This window comes from Schistocerca americana, chromosome 10, assembly GCF_021461395.2.
Source record: "Schistocerca americana isolate TAMUIC-IGC-003095 chromosome 10, iqSchAmer2.1, whole genome shotgun sequence".
Taxonomy (NCBI): domain Eukaryota; kingdom Metazoa; phylum Arthropoda; class Insecta; order Orthoptera; family Acrididae; genus Schistocerca; species Schistocerca americana.
In genome coordinates this window covers 96,020,442-96,037,120 of record NC_060128.1, presented here as the reverse complement: position 1 = coordinate 96,037,120, position 16,679 = coordinate 96,020,442, and the positions used below count along the sequence as shown (strand labels likewise).

Below are 16,679 nucleotides of genomic sequence, written 5' to 3'. Positions count from 1 at the left end.
GTTGATTGACATTTGAGTTCTATACTTCGCTTACCGTAGATATAAAAAGTTACAAAAATCTGATTGCCGTGTTGCCTCGTCCTCGTTTGCATGTGCAGGTTTAGTCATTACCTCTTCAGGTCCATTGCTAAATACTGTCTACCACATTATCACTTTCTGAGTATGTTATATTGAATTCACTGACATGAAATGGATGGATTTGATGAGATGATTCAGTCAAATGCAGTAACATGAAATAATGTCATTGAAGTACACTGAAATATTCCAACTACAGTGTGTGACAATAATGGAAATTCCTGGTTGGAGCAGTATGTAAAATGAAGGAAAGATGACCAGTCACCTTCAGCGGACCGATGCGTGAAGCACATTAGCACATAAAGGAAAACAGTATTCACACCAGTTTTTGAGCATCCCAAAGCCGTGGCAAGGCTAGTTATTGATCCAGTGTCATAAATGTGTTATACCTAATGAAAATTTGCACCAGACCATGAGTGAAACCTGTATTTCCTGCCTATTGTGAGCAGTCATCTAAACCATTAGGCTACGTGTGCATGCGTCCAGCCTTCACCCAAACTTCCATTGTCGCTGATGTTTCCTCGTATTACTTTCAAACACTACAGTGGAGGTTCTCCTACGTGGGAAATGGAGGAACAGATCTTGTAAAAAATGAAGATGAAATCAATGAAATGCGATGACATGAAATTTAATTAGCCCCAACGTTTCCATTACCTCAGAGTTCAGCATTTAGTGAGTGGTCTTAACTGATGTCGTTTTGTGTCACTGCATTTTGTTCAGTTTGTCATCATTTCCACACATTTCTTTTCAGTAAATTCAATTTAATTGGTACATTTCCGTTATGACTGGGAAAACTGTGATCCCAGTCTTGTTCATTCCTCTATAGATTGTATTCCAGAATGGAGAAAGGCTGTGTTTGTTCAGCAGTAATTGGAGGAAACATCAGTGGTAGTGAAAGTTTGCGTCAGGCTTGGAGGTGTGCTGAGACAGGGTAACGGTTAAGGCAACTGATCGTGAATGGTGGGAAATACAGGTTTCATTGTTGGTGTGGCATAAATTTTCATTTGTCATGTGATATTTATTTTAAGTACACATTTATCTTATGAACAGTGACAAAATAGTAATTACATAGACTATTAAATGACAACTATAGATTGGAGTCAAGCTGAGATAGTCGAGGCATTAAATTCGAGCAGTAGAAACTGCCTAGTAGTCGAGTTGATCTTTTGTTGGTGTTTTGTTGATCAAAAGGGTTGGCACCTTTCCCAAGGTCTCATCTGCAGTTAAAACAGAATTCAGAATACAGGTGCAATGATCCACTTAGGATGGAACATGCATCAGAAAGTGTAACAATGAGGTTATTCATTGTAACTGATAATTAGCTGGCATTCAGGTGGCTGTTTTTTTATCTGTTTGTCATTGTCTATAAGTAAGAGTGAGTAAGTGTTTCTTGTAACAGTACAGAAACTTGTACTTATTTGTGTTGAAGAACTGGTCAGATAGCAATCTGACTCACAACTGATACTCAAATATGTTTCCAAAGTGCAGAATTTTTCAGATGTGTATATACACAGTTTGAGTTTGCTGAATGGAGACAAACTGCGAGAAACAATCGCCTTAGACGATGAGGAGCAAAAAGGTCATGTGGACATGTGGCTGGAAATGCATGGTGTTTATGCTACAGAGTATTTATTAATTCATCACACATGTACAGTACAGCATGATGCCTGGTGTTTTCTCATGTGTGCTTTCAATCATTGAAATCTACACTTCCAACAATCCTTTGTCTCGACCTTCAAGTAGGTGTGCTTGTCTCAGAAAGCATTTATGGTGATATGTCAGCTTCACCTTTTTGGTTCCTTATCTTCTCAGATGTCATTTCTTGCAGTTTTTCCCCTTTTAGCATAGTTACTTTGTACATACACACATCTAAAAAGTGTTGTTATTTGGAAACATGACTTAGTGTCAACTAGTATATTCGAGAATGGATATTGGAGTATGTGTTACTTATGAATTATACTGATGAAACATTATTGGTTTTATTATCTTAACCTCTTCAGCCAAATGGAAGAGTTTAATGTTATGTATGTGCGCCAAAGAAGAGTGCATGAGACAAGGAATAAGCAAGTGAACTCTTCTACTGGTATACTGTGGATAAGCACTATCTTTGAACTACCATACCAAAGATTTGTAGCCTGGAAACATAAGAAAGTGTGCTACTATACAACATTGACTTGGTCATTAACTTTTCAAGTTGAGCAGTTGGTACAACAAGCAAGCAGACTGGAATTGTGATTTTGTTGCAATATTGTGTGTATTTTGAAGAGTGGCACTTCAGTTCACTAGGAGGCAAGAAGGCAGGTTTAGCAAGTTAAATCAACTACCCTATTTCATAGGTATATATGGTCAATTTTTCTGAGCAAAGTAACAGCATGTGCTAGCAAATAACATTTCTGTTAGAAAATTAAATATCGTATATGAATTGTTTAATGTCATTAAATAGGTTGCTGGTGGATATTTAGTCCTTTTCTTTAATGATAAAAAGAACGCATTTCCTCTGTTGTTATCCTTCCTTTACAAGTGGGAGGCAGTAATATTGGAAGCGACTGCAAAAAACCACAATAAAAGGAGTAGTTTGATGTTACGTATGTGAGTCAAGGAAGAGGGTGTTTCTTTCATCCTTCTGTTTTCAAACATTGGTAAGTCTGGGATGGAGTAACAGTATGAATTAGGATAGATTGCTATTCATCACACAGAGGAAAAGTTGAACAACAGACAGGCTCTTTTAAAAGTAGACAATTGGATGTTTTTATGCATTTCTTATTTTTTATTAATATTGTTTTAGCTATTTTTAGCTAAAAATATCCAACAGTCTACTTTTAAATATGCCTGTCTGCTGTTCAACACTTCCTCAATGTTATGACTAATAATCTATCCTAATTAATATTGTTACTTCTATTTTATTTTAATTGTTTTAAAAATGGGCATTTTGTGTAAAACATTTTATTATGTAAGTGATTTATTGAACGATTTTTAAAATCATGTGGTTAAAACCTTGCCCTAGCAAATCAAGAATTTTGTGCTATATCTTTTGGCTTTGAACACTGTCAGGATTACCATGGTGAGTGTACATAATTAGAATCCTACAAACACTTGGCCATACAGTAGTTACATTATATAATGTAAAAAAAAGGAGAGTGCAACACATATATGATACATTGTATCTTATTATGAATTACATCCATGTAACTAAGTGACAATTAACATGTTGCATCAAAACATAAATACTGTTACTATAGTGTCAAGTATTGAAAATTACATAGTTCCGGCCTTTAAGGGAGCATCATCGAATAAAAGAAAGCCATTTATACATTAATTGTATGCAGTCCTGATGATTAAGTATTAATATACATGAAATGACATATAATTGTTTGTCACTTCACACACATACCACTGTATTTATCTCACAAACTACAGCCGGCCGCTGTGGCCGAGCGTTTGTAGGTACTTCAGTCTGCAACCGCACTGCTGCTACCGCCGAAGGTTCGAATCCTGCCTCGGGCACAGATGTGTGTGATGTCCTTAGGTTAGTTAGGTTTAAGTAGTTCTAAGTCTATGGACCGATGACCTCAGATGTTAAAAGTCTCACAGTCCTTAGAGCCATCACTAACTACGAACAAAAGTATGTCATTAGCCTGTTCTATGTAATGCATCTACTGTAAAAGTACAAACAAAGGCTTCTTTTTTTTAGTAATTGTCCAAGTAATAGGACTAATAATAAAAGTAATATATGCATTGGAACAAATACTTACACGTAGTATAGCATATACTGAAATGGGAAGAGAAAAGATTTAAGCACAAAATTTTGATTATGTATCACATTCTTGACACAAGTAAATAGTCCACTAAATGGTTTCCCATTAAAGCAATGTAATATTTTCTCTGTGTTCCCTCCTCAAAAACAACACAGAAACCAGAAAAATTAATATAATTCGAATAGAACATATTTGTTGGTGCCAGGAGACAGTAGTTGCCATAAAAGTTCGTGTTATATCTCTGCAGTTCACATTTGTGTTGAACTGAAGGCTGTGAGATACCTGACGAACACAGATCAGAAAGTGTTGATTTATTGTGGCAGAATAATCTTACCATAGCTGAAAAATCAAAAATACTGCAGGTTAGAGTGCACATTGTATTGCACATAAAGTACCTTGTTATTCAGTATACTGAGAGAGGAAAACCAGTGTCACAATTATGTTTTGCAGATCCGAGAGTAAGGATTCTGTGACGAGCACTCATTCGGACTCGGTGTTCGAACGCGCCATGCTGGGGTCGAGGGTCCCTCCGTCGACGGCTCGGCTGCTGCGCCACCGCGGCCTGTGCCCGGGCACCGTGCCCGAGGAGGACAGGGGATCCACCGGCAGCAGGGAGAGGCGCTCGCACTCGCTGCCACATGCCGCCAGGCTGAGCTCCGAGGAATCGAGAGGGGTCCGGCCGCTGAGTGCTGCAGGTGAGCACACTCTCTAGAGTATGTACAATTTAGTTCAGTCTTTGCCCTGATCCCTGGATGATAATTGCAATCTCTTGCTGTGATGTGGCAGGTGTCAGTATTACAAAATATAATACAAGATTTGTCAAAGTAAAGTCCCTGGGTCCGTAAAAACTTAATTTATCGTGAGCACAGTCGACTGCATCAAAATTATTCAAAATAGAATCCTCCTGCATCAATACATTTTTTCCAGGGATATTTCCAAGTGATGTAGGCATTCTGGGAGCTCCAGGTTGGAGTGTCCTTTAGTGCACACGTAACAGCATCATTCTAATTGTTGGTGTCTTGATGGTGTGCTTTTGAGGGCGCCTTGAGCTGGGGAAAACAATAAAAGTGTTCCGGAACGAGATCAGGACTGTAGCGGGGCTCGGTCGGCGTTATGAGTTCTGGTTGTGCGTGTCTTCTGGGAGTGTGGTGTCTGCGAGATGTGCCAGTCGGAGCTGTGTGTCATTGTTTCTTGCCCGTATTCAAAAATCCACGTGTCATCTCGCATTAGAACATGGTCCAAAACGATAGCATCATTTCTACTCGGTACCACCAGTTCCAGAAGTTTTTTGGAAATGTGTACTCTGTTGGACTTGCGGTCGTCAAGCAGTGTCTTCGGTATAATATTTGCACACTTTCTTCATCTGCAATTGTGCAGCTACAGTCTCGTAGACAACAGCATTGGGTATCTTCAGACTCTGAAGTATCAGATGACCACTGTGTTCAAAAATTCGGATACACGAACCACAATCTTCACCTTCTGATGTCAAAGGCTGTGTTCAAAAATTCAGACACACGAACCACAATCTTCGCCTTCTGATGTTGAAGGCTGTCCAGTGCAAGTTTTGTTGTTGGCATCATATTGACCAGTGAAAAACGCTTTGTGTCACTGAAACACATGCTGTTTAACATACATTCAGTCCCAAATGCATGCTCACTCATTGGAAACATTTCGGCAGTGGACTTCCCAGGATTTGTGTGGAATTTGATTATGTAACATTGTTCAAGTGAATGCTGCGTGTTGACGGAACTGGAACACCAAACCAGAGGTTCACATAGGTATACATTCTGGCACTCAGGGAGCTCGAAGGAACTAGGTTTGGTTCTGTTGGGAAGCTAACACACACCAACTATCCTGAATGCAAAGACTACAGAATTGGGGACATTCCTTTCAGGGTAGACCTTGTGCACTTTTTCAGTGAAAAATATGGCAACATGTTGACCATTTATACGACTGTCTGAAGTCACAATTTTTTCTTTTTTTATATACTGTGATTTACACTTCACTGTGTTCGATTTTCTCTCTCTCTCTCTCTCTCTCTCTCTCTCTCTCTCTCTCTCTCTCTCTCTCTCTCTCTCACACACACACACACACGCACACACACACAAACATACACACAAATTTTTATTACACATTCAGATATTATTTCGGTTTGTGTTAAAAGTTAACTTTATTAGCCATGGAATTCTTTACATCATTGGGTAGTTGGTTATGTGCTGCTGTTTCTGGATGTGAAATGCATATAAGGTGACTTACAAACTCCTTGCATGCATTTTTATCATGGGATATCTTCATCATCAACAACCACCTAATTCCACATGCACCACTGGATAAAGGGCTCCCCACAACATATCCTTGGATTATAGTCTTTAGCAATACACATCCATGTTGCTTCATTGTGTTTTCTAGTGCCATCTACCCACCTTCCATTATGTTTGTATCTCGGTATTTACCGGATTTTATGAAATAAGAAGAGAACTACCATCTGTTCACTTACTAATTCCAAACATTCACCTCTTCATGAGCCTGAACAACTCTCTGTTTTTAGATAATTTTTTTGCGTTAGAAGTCCATGTCTCTTTGCCTTAAGTCAGAACTGATAATCCACACTAATTGCTAATTTTCCTTTTCAGAGATACTGAAGGGTTAGCTTTGGAAACACTATTTGCTTTACCAAAATACTCTGTGCCATTCCTACTCATTTGTTTACATTTTTTCTGTCTCTGCCATCATTGTTTTCACCTGCTATAAACATAAAAACAACTATGTCCATAACTCCCTTGTTAATTTGTACGATTTTCTTTATTGTATGTTGTTTACACATAATTTTAATCTTGTAGTTTATTTTCAGCCTTGCTCTGTAAATTTCTGTTTTAAATGCTGCCATCCATTCTCATTCTCCGTGCTTTGGACAAACAGCGCGATGTCATGTTCCTTCTTTTTTTTTCCAGTTTACGGGTCTGTAGGGTAAAGAAACAGATTTATTCACATTTTAGAATGTGATTCTCATCAACTCCACAGTCGGTGAAGGGGGGGAGGGGGGGGGGAGTAGCTGAAATATTGAAGCGTGGAAAATGTTCTTGTACCTCTACCTGGAACACTTATTGTTACTGCATAAAGTTATCATTTTAGATACCCATTCTGGTAACTTGCTACAGTGAAACAACGAACTGTTGACTCAAACCAAAGGGCAACCAGAGTCATACAAGGTGTGTTCCATAAGTAATGCGACAAAATTCATAAAAAATCATTTATTGAATATATTCGTACAAATAATCAAAAATTTTCAAAATAGAACCCTCTTGCTTCTATAGAGTTCTGGAGGCAGTGTTCCCATGCGTGGACGGCATCCTGGAATGCCTTTTGGGAATGTCCTTTAGAGATGATGTAACATGAGCCTGGATGCTTTCAATCGTGTCCCAATGTTTTCCTTTCATGACTCCTTTTAACTGAGGAAACAAGCAAAAAAGTCAGCGGGAGCCAGGCCAGGACTGTAGGGAGGCTGGGGAACCAATGGGGTCTTGGTTCCGGCCAGGAAGTCATTGACAATGAAGGCACTGTGACTTGGCGCGTTGTCGTGGTGAACTTTCCACGTGTCCTCGATGTCGCTTCGGCAGTGCGATACCCTCCTTTTCAGTCTTTTGAGCACTTCCAAGTAGAAAGCTGAGTTCACTGTAGTCCCAGTAGGTACAAATTCGTGGTGGACAATGCCTCTGACGTTAAAGAAGACAATGAGCACGGTTTTGATCCTGGACTTGCTCATGCGTGCCATCTTGGGACGGGGCGACAGTGGGGTGTGCCACTCTGAATTCTGCCTTTTTGTCTCAGGGTCGTACACAAAAATCCACGACTCATCACCAGTGATAACTGAGTTTAAAAAATGACAATCATTTTCACACATTTCCAACATTTCTCGGCACCGAAGCACTCGCATGTGCTTGTGTTTGTCAATCAACACTTTTGCGACGAGTTTGGCACACACCTTTCTCATGTTCAAATCTTCGGTCGCAATGCGGAAAACTGTTGTTTTTGACATGTTTAGAGTTTGTGCTATCAATTGAAGGCTCAGCCGCCTGTCAGAGTTCAAACAATCGCGCACATGCGTCACATTTTCGTCGACTCTTGCGGTTGATGGCCGCCCACTGCGAGGTTTGTCGGTGATCTCCTCTCGGCCCTCCATGAAAGACTTGTTCCATCGGAAAGCTTGTGATTTGGACAAACAATCATTCCCAAAGGCATGCTGAAGTAATGGAAACGTTTCGGTGGCGGACTTCCCAAGTTTAACGCAAAATTTGATAGCGTACTGTTGCTCTACAGAATGATCCGTTGTGACGTGTTACATAAACTCAAAACGGGGTTGACGGAAACGCACGTCTTGACTCTCCGGCAGCACGCAGCCGAATGAGACTAAAAGTGTTTTGAAGCTAACGCGCCCTCCCCCCCGCCCTCCACTTAGCCCAGCCGGTTGCAACACGCTGTGGTGTACCGTTGCGTCAGAAAAAAATTGGTCGCATTACTTATGGAACGCACTCTGTATTTATCACAAAAAGTTCTGAGAACATTGATGTTTATACACACGTGGTGTCTGCTGCCATACTAAGTGAAATGTGTGGCAGAAATATAATTTACTTCTCTTGCACTGAAAGTGGAATGGTGATGGATGTTAGTGGATAGCCTTCTCTGACAATTTACATTTTATACTTTATAGAATAGATATGTGTCAATGGCTGCAATGACAAATATGAAAGAACAAGCATTCTGCAAACACTGTTGGGAAAAAAAGAAAACATCACAGTATTTTGGTCTGGAGAGTTTTGACTTGGTGATTTTTTTGCAAAAGGTACTTCTGACGATCTGGCTTACCTACACAAGGATATCACCTTTCTTTGCAAGTAAGGTGTGACTCCTTCGTTCTTCCCATTGATTTGGGTATATTCCGCAGTAGGAGTATGTACTTATTAAACTAAAAAGAAGAATGATAAAATTGCAAGGAAGCAGGATCAAGTAAGAGTATGACTCTTATTTGTTGTGTGTGCTACAGTAAAAAGCTGTCTTGTTTGCTTAATGATTTTTATTTTTTACTTTATTTCATGTAATACATTTAGATTGCTGCCATTGTTGGACACAAACTTGGATGTTCTGAAATAAAGATCAGTATAATAATACAATAAGTACTATGCTAAAGCAAGAACAAGGCCAGTTAAAAATTGCTTTAGCATAGGATTTACTGTATAACAACACAGAGTTTTATTTAGGAAGTTATAGGTTTGGGTCAAATGATGGCAGGGTCAAAACATTCAAATGGAACAATAAAAAATTATTAGGCATTCAGAACGGCAATATTTGCAAAGTTCTTAATGAGTGTGGCTTTATACCAAGAATTTATTTTCCTCATTGATAAATATACATGTTCCAGGTGAAATTGAGAAAGGGACGTATGATACGTGGGAACACACTAAACAAAAAAGGAAAATGTAGTGAATTCCAAAACTTGTGTAGTGACTAGTTGCTGTAAATCCTGTTAACAGTAAAATACTTTCGCTGCTGTCAGTAAAATGAGAGTGACAGTAAGTTTTGGAGACAGTCGAAGTGAGGCAACATGTTTGAATTATTTTGGTTACTGAAACCTTCTAGTTGAAATGGCCTTGGAGAACCTGCTCAGACAAATCAGTAAAGCCTCCTCATGACTTGAACTTGCATCGCAAATTTAATATATATTTATTTTATAAGTTTGCTCTGTGATAGATGCAGAGTCACGCAGGCAGTGAAGTAGAAATACTGATCGCAGATTTGCCTTCTATTGGTACGTGTGTTATCATCTAATGTATGACACACCCTTCTGGCTTGTACAGGGGAGATTCAGACTGAACCTAGGCGCAGCGATTCTGCATCACCGGAGATTCGTAGTGGCTATTCCTCTCTACGTGCGGCAACGTCTTCGGTCTCGAGCGAACGGTTCGACCGGTCATCTACAAGTAATACTGTCGCCACCGTATCGACGACGACGGTCCGCTGCGAGTACGTTGCAGACGTCAGTACTACAGCGAGAAATGGATTGCCCACTCCAGAACTCTCGAATGACACAGAGCCGTACCCCCAAGTCACGGCCAGAGCACCTGTCACGACAGCAGACCTTCCTCTTACAAGTGCGCGGTAAGTAGTTCTAGTTATAAGCGCAATCCTTCCACAAAATTACTGTGAGAATAGTTTGTATGATGCTGACTTTCACAGTTGGTATTTATGTCCTTATTAATTTGTGTTTCCCAAGTATTAGGCCGTGGTCAAAGGTTTGTTTCTGTGGCTAATGTTTCATCTGATAATGCTGGAGAGATCATCATCATCATCGTCGTTGTCATCGGCTATAAAGACTCGGATAACAGTTTCACACTTAAAAACAGCTCAGCAAGCCAAACTGTTTATATGTATTGGGTCACGATGCCATCAGACTGCTGCGGAGTAGCGCTGACGTGTGTTCGTGTACGACGTGTGTTCGTACTACAAAACTAATCAATAACGTCCAGCTCAAAGAGCAAAAGAGGAATTGTTGTCTGGGCAGTGTGGATGAATTGGAAGTAACAGATTGTGCATTGGGTCGAGGGATCCACCAAATTTGTTTCTCCTGTACTATGGTTTTATTGAAGTTCAGTCATTACTATGCTAGGATGTACAGAGAGGTAATAGAAATTCAAAAACTCAGAAATATTTTTAACAGAAGAGGAGGAGGATTGAAATTGACAAGTTGTAGGCCTCAGTGCTAAGTAAAGCAAACAGTGCCAGATCTTCCCCACCACAAGCTACATAACACATTACACCACAACTTGGTGACCATTGTGTGGATAAGTGTGAACAGTTAGGCCTGCAGAGCTTAAGTATGAAACTACTATCTTAGTCTTTATAGCCACTGATGTTTCCAGCATTGTTACTTCTGCTATGAAAATTTCTGTAACTGATGTGTTCATTTTCAAAATCTTCTTCTGAAACATTAGATCAGTTTCCAGTGCAAACAATTTACTTTCGAGTAGAAGTTCTTCACTTACTTATCTCCATATTGTTAAAAATATTGTGCTCGGTTCACAGACGCGAATTCTGAAGTCCAAGAACTTGATTTTCTTGTAACAGATACAGGATGGAGCAGAGGAAACGCGTTTTTCACTAGTGAATGACAGAGACACGGTTTGGTAAAAGTAATAAAAACAAGCATTAAGTAATAGATTTTTTAATGCAGTTTTGAAATGTACATACTTTAATTAGGTTCAAAAAATAATGTCTTGGAGATGACGTCCTTCTTGCTGGATACAAATTTGGATCCTCTCCCCAAAAGTTACGCATGGCTCTCTCCAACACTTCATTTGGCACGGCTTCAATTTCCTGACGAATGGAACTCTTCAGGTCATTGATTGTGTGAGACTTGTTCCTGTAGACTTTAGATTTTAAATATCCCCACAAAAAGAAGTCGTATATCGACAAATCGGGTGAGCAAGGAAGCCAGCAAACATCACTATATCTCAAAATAACATGTCCTGGGAACATTTCTCGCACCACTTCCATGGATGCTCTTGCCATGTGAGCTGTGGCACCCTCCTGCTCAAACCATATTTCTCTCATGTTCACTTCACACCTTTCAAGTTATGGACAAAGAAAGTTGTTTTAACATTTTAACGTAGCACGCTGATGTCACAGTAACTGGAGTTCCGTCCTCTTAAAAAAAAAAAAAAAAAAAAAAAAAAAGGTGGGGGGGGGGGGGGGGGGCCAACAATCCCCATCTTTGAAATGCAGCACCACACTGTAACTTTTAAACTGTGGAGAGGTCTTTGTTGTAATATACCGACAATTTTGAACATTGACATAACCGTTTACTTGAAAATGTGCTTCATCACTCATGAAGACTGAAGCATCTGCATCTTCCGTAAAAATTTTGTCCATTACGCGACAAAACTCTCTGCGCTGCACAAAATCCTCTTCACTAAGCTGCTGGATGATCATTATCTTGTGCGGATGAAACTTGAGATCATCACGTAAGACGTGACGTACACAGCGCTACAGCCTGTCGTCTAGCCGATCATTTCGGACTAGCAGGAACTGCCGTTCTCACTCGGTCTACATTTTCCGGAGTACGAACTGAACGGGGAAGACCAGGTGGTTTCTTTTTCATCACAGATCAATACTTCTAAACGCTGCAACCCATCGGGGTACAGTATTTCGATCAAGCACTGCACCTCAAATTCCATCTCTAAAATTTTGACGAAAAGACGTTGCACTGTGACTACAGAATCATTGTTTCTAAAGTACTGCTCGAGAACGAACACACGGTGCTCTATGCTCCAACACTCCGTAGCGACTGAAACTGTCTTATGGTCAGTCTGCCAACATTCATTGAAGGTAAATACCCCCTCTCGTCGCCGCGTACTAGCGGCTCAAAAAACATGCGTTTCCTCTGCTCCACCGTGTACTTTACTCTTTCTATCTCATGACCAGTTTGGTTATGTCAGGGTTCATCGTCAAGTGTGCCTGTACAAATCATCGGAACCTTTTACAACATCACATATGTGACTCAGCCATTCCTACATCTACATCCACATTCTGTAAAACACACACAGAGCATATGTTTACATTGTGCTGGCTTTAATAAATGATGGTGAAGCAAATGCAGTATCAGATTTCCATATATGCTGTCATGTTCAATTACTACTTGAGCAACTCTACAAAACTAGCTACTAGTTTCAAAAGGCATTAATGATTCGCACAGATGCACTTGAAAATGAAATTTGGTATTTCGAAACTGGTCGCACTATAAGAGTAAATGAAGTAGCTGTTACAAGGAAAGCAAGATTCCATATTCAGTAAAATTTGTTCTTTACTTTTGGGTGTTGTTTTAATTTTACGCACCTTCATAGTTTATATTAAAATGGTGAATGTAAAAGAAGTTAGAGTTCAACATTAATAATGAAACTTAGTCCAACAAAAAGTGTGTTTACAAATGTTCCTGTATCTGACAGATTAAAATTTTATGCTGGAACTGCAGTTTGAACCCATATCTTTGCATTTGGTGACATCCAAACATGTCTCAGAAACGCAGTTAATAACCCCGCACAATTTGTAAATAGTTAATACCGTCCTCAATGTGAAGTTTGGTTTCAGTGTTGCAGTGCTTCACTAGGCGTGGTCCTGGTGCAGATGGTATATCATTGCCTCCCCGCAACCTTCAAACTGACTTGCCCAGACCATTCTATCGCTTTTCTCATTATGTCAAAAACAATGTGTTCACCAAGAAAAATAATCCTATCTGAATATGTAGGTTTTGTGTCGTGACTTTAGCTGGTGTATTGCGTGAAACCTGTGTGTCAAGTACTTAGTGAAAACTGCATCACAATTAAAGTGGAGGGAGGGGGGAGATATAAAAACAATAATAAAGAAAACAGCAGCATTTGTAATTATGTAGGAATGTCTCTTATGTCTTCTTCCATTGCCTCCAGTTTAAATGCCCATTCACAAGTACAATGTTAGCTTGTTTTCTCTGCTGTTTGCTCCAGTATAAATGAGGTTTTTAGCAGTGCATCGGGACAGATATCCTTACACTTCGTTGATGAAGTGGTGTTGCCTGTTGTCAACATATGACAGAGCAGTACAGATTTATGAGTGACTTTGCAGCTGGTTAGTACGCGGTCAGGTAACTGCTCGTGCTGATGCATGCAGCCTTTAATTACGTACTTCTGATCCCACCTCGAGTGGTTGAGATAGGGGTTGCGTACCTAATCACCCGTGCAATTTAATTTGCAGAGTTAAAGCAGGAGCAATGTACAAGAAGAAACTGAGCAGCGTGTATGGGGATTACGCAGAGACGGATTTGGACCAGCCGACCGACTACAGCCTGCAGTACCAGGAGGAGGAAGACGAGGAGAGTGCAGAAGCTGCTCACAGGCAGGTGAGGGATCAGCCACATGCTCCTACCCTTCACAAGGGAGAGATTGTACTGTGGGGCTGTTTTCAGGGAGTCCTTATTCAGGGTGTCTATGACCCGGGACAACCGGGAGATCCGGGAAAAACCCGGGAATTTTTTAGAATTCAGGGAGTCTATTATTGCTTTAGTTTTCAGTTAAATTTTTGTGATTTTGACTGGTAAGAATCAATACTCCAACAAAGGATATTACTCTATCCCGCTTTTGCGGAATAATACTGCAGCAACAAAACATGAACGAGAAGGGAAAAAAAACGAAAATAATACTTAAATCGTCAAGGAAATGCGCCATATACAACAGCAAAACATAGTGCTCATACAAGCGTCTGCCAACAGCAAAGTGTGTCAAAGGCTCAAGGAAGACTATGCAATGCTTCCTAACAACAAATTACCTCCGATGAGCATGACGTGACAGATAGTACTGGTACTCAAGAGAATTGACATCCAAATCTGGACATACGAATGTGCACTTTAAGCCGAATTATGCATTTTAGTATGGTTCACGAAATTCCGATGCTCTGAAGTATCCTCTGATGTCTTGTTTCTTTTGTTACATAGTGCAAGATCTTTTAATGTTTTAAACGTACGAACATACGAGCTTCCTGCGTCATCGTAGCAGTGGCGCCTGTTACCTGGCGCTCTCTGGCAACTGCTGAAACGAATCAATTTCTAACAGGTCACGGGAAAATATTGCGAATGGTTGTTTGAAAAGCGTTACTTTCAAAGTAAATTTACTTTTACACAAGATGAACAATGTGCGAGAATGTACGATGAATTTCTGAAATCGCACGGCATTTGACCCTCAATTAAAAATCAACTCTTTGAGGACGACCATCTAGAAGAATTTTGAGCCCAAAAGATCAGAAATTTACGTAGTTATTAAAATTTTTGCTGGCACATTTGTGTGATATATCTGAAAGTGTAACACGCGCGAAAAATATCAACATTATATGTGGAAGCTTAGCGTCTCTTGCAGCTTATTAATCTTCGAGACGACGATTATATGTGAAAGCTTTGTTTTTCTTGTTGCAACACTATGTATATTAATTTAAACCATTAACTTTTCCTATATGTGTTTTCGCACTACTTAAGAGTGATCTTGCTATTGGCTGACTACATCACGTGTCCTATGCTGTCTTCGGCTGGCGAGATCATGTGGCGTGAGCTATGACTGGCTTACAAAAGCGCGTCGCAATCTTGATTTCAATGCTTTGGAAAGTGACATGCGGTGTATGGTGGAATTCGAATTTATACCTTCATAACACGAAAATATGCAGCGTACATGTTGCTGCATATCGAAGATCTTTCCAAAACGTGTTTTGTTCCCCCTTAGTTTCGTTTCCTAAAGTGCCGGAAAATTCTACGTCGGCATATAAAACCATAAGCATTCAAAGGACTGATAAGTTTTACAGTGCCGAGGAAAACTATACTATTACTTAACACAGGAAAAGTGTATGTTCACCCAGGAGAAAGTGTATTTGTTGTTGTTGTTGTTGTTGTTGTCTTCAGTCCTGAGACTGGATTGACGCAGCTCTCCATGCTGCTCTATCCTGTGCAAGCTTCTTCATCTCCCAGTATCTACTGCAACCTACATCCTTCTGAATCCGGTTAGTGTACTCATTCCTTGGTCTCCCTCTACGATTTTTACCCTCCACACTGCCCTCCAATGCTATATTTGTGATCCCCTGATGCCTCAGAACATGTCCTACCAACCGATCCCTTCTTCTGGTCAAGTTGTGCCACAAACTTCTCTTCTCCCCAATCCTATTCAATACTCCCTCATTAGTTATGTGATCTACCCATCTAATCTTCAGCATAATTCTGTAGCACCACATTTCAAAAGCTTCTATTCTCTTCTTGTCCAAACTATTTATCATCCATGTTTCACTTCCATACATGGCTACACTCCATACAAATACTTTCAGAAATGACTTCCTGGCACTTAATTCTACACTCGATGTTAACAAATTTCTCTTCCTCAGAACGATTTCCTTGCCATTGCCAGTCTACATTTTATATCCTCTCTACTTCGACCATCATCTTCCACTACATTCCATTATCCTTGTTTTGCTTTTCTTGATGTTCATCTTATATCCTCCTTTCAAGACACTGTCCATTCCGTTCAGCTGCTCTTCCAGGTCCTTTGTTGTCTCTGACAGAATTACAATGTCATTGGCGAACCTCAAAGTTTTTATTTCTTCTCCATGGATTTTAATACCTACTCCAAATTTTTCTTTAATTTCCTTCACTGCTTGCTCAATATACAAATCGAATAACATCAGGGAGAGGCTACAACCCTGTCTCACTCCCTTCCCAACCACTGCTTCCCTTTCGTGTCCCTCGACTCTTATAACTGCCATCTGGTTTCTGTACAAATTGTAAATAGCCTTTCGCTTCCTGTATTTTACCCCTGCCACCTTCAGAATTTGAAAGAGAGTATTCCAGTAGTTTTATATCATTTTTTAAAATAGGCAACTACTGGTATTTTCAAGAGTGTATTTGTGTATTACATGGTTATTTAGCTACAATTCTTACAAAACTAAACCAGTAAAGAAAAGTAAGTGTTGCCTGCATTAGTTCATAATAACCTGAGAATAGTAACCTGTACCATTGCTAGTAACAGTAAGTAATTCTCTTTTTTGTGTTAGTTTTGTAATAATGTAGCTGCTACATCCTGTAATATACCTATGTGCCAATTTGTTTAGAAAAGATAGTGTAAACTGATAAAGCACTGGAAAATAAGAGCCTCCAGGCCTTTATATGCTTTAGGTATTAAAATAAAAATCATTGTTAGTGACTCAAACCGGTAAAGTTTCCTTTCTACGAAAGTAATCCTTTCAAGGCAACAACAGTGGACAGAATTAGTTTATCACAGGATTCTATAAACAATGAAT

At 39.8% G+C, this 16,679-nt stretch overlaps 1 protein-coding gene across 1 annotated transcript in view; it reads left to right on the top strand.

Annotated features, from left to right (window-relative positions):
- The window catches only part of LOC124552268 (serine-rich adhesin for platelets-like), an 820,531-nt gene that overhangs the window by 649,506 nt on the left and 154,346 nt on the right, over positions 1-16,679 (top strand). The window contains exons 15-17 of the mRNA XM_047126548.1: positions 4,281-4,525; positions 9,683-9,983; positions 13,608-13,752. Coding sequence (XP_046982504.1) covers positions 4,281-4,525; positions 9,683-9,983; positions 13,608-13,752 — 691 coding nt within the window. The remainder of the gene's footprint in view (positions 1-4,280; positions 4,526-9,682; positions 9,984-13,607; positions 13,753-16,679) is intronic.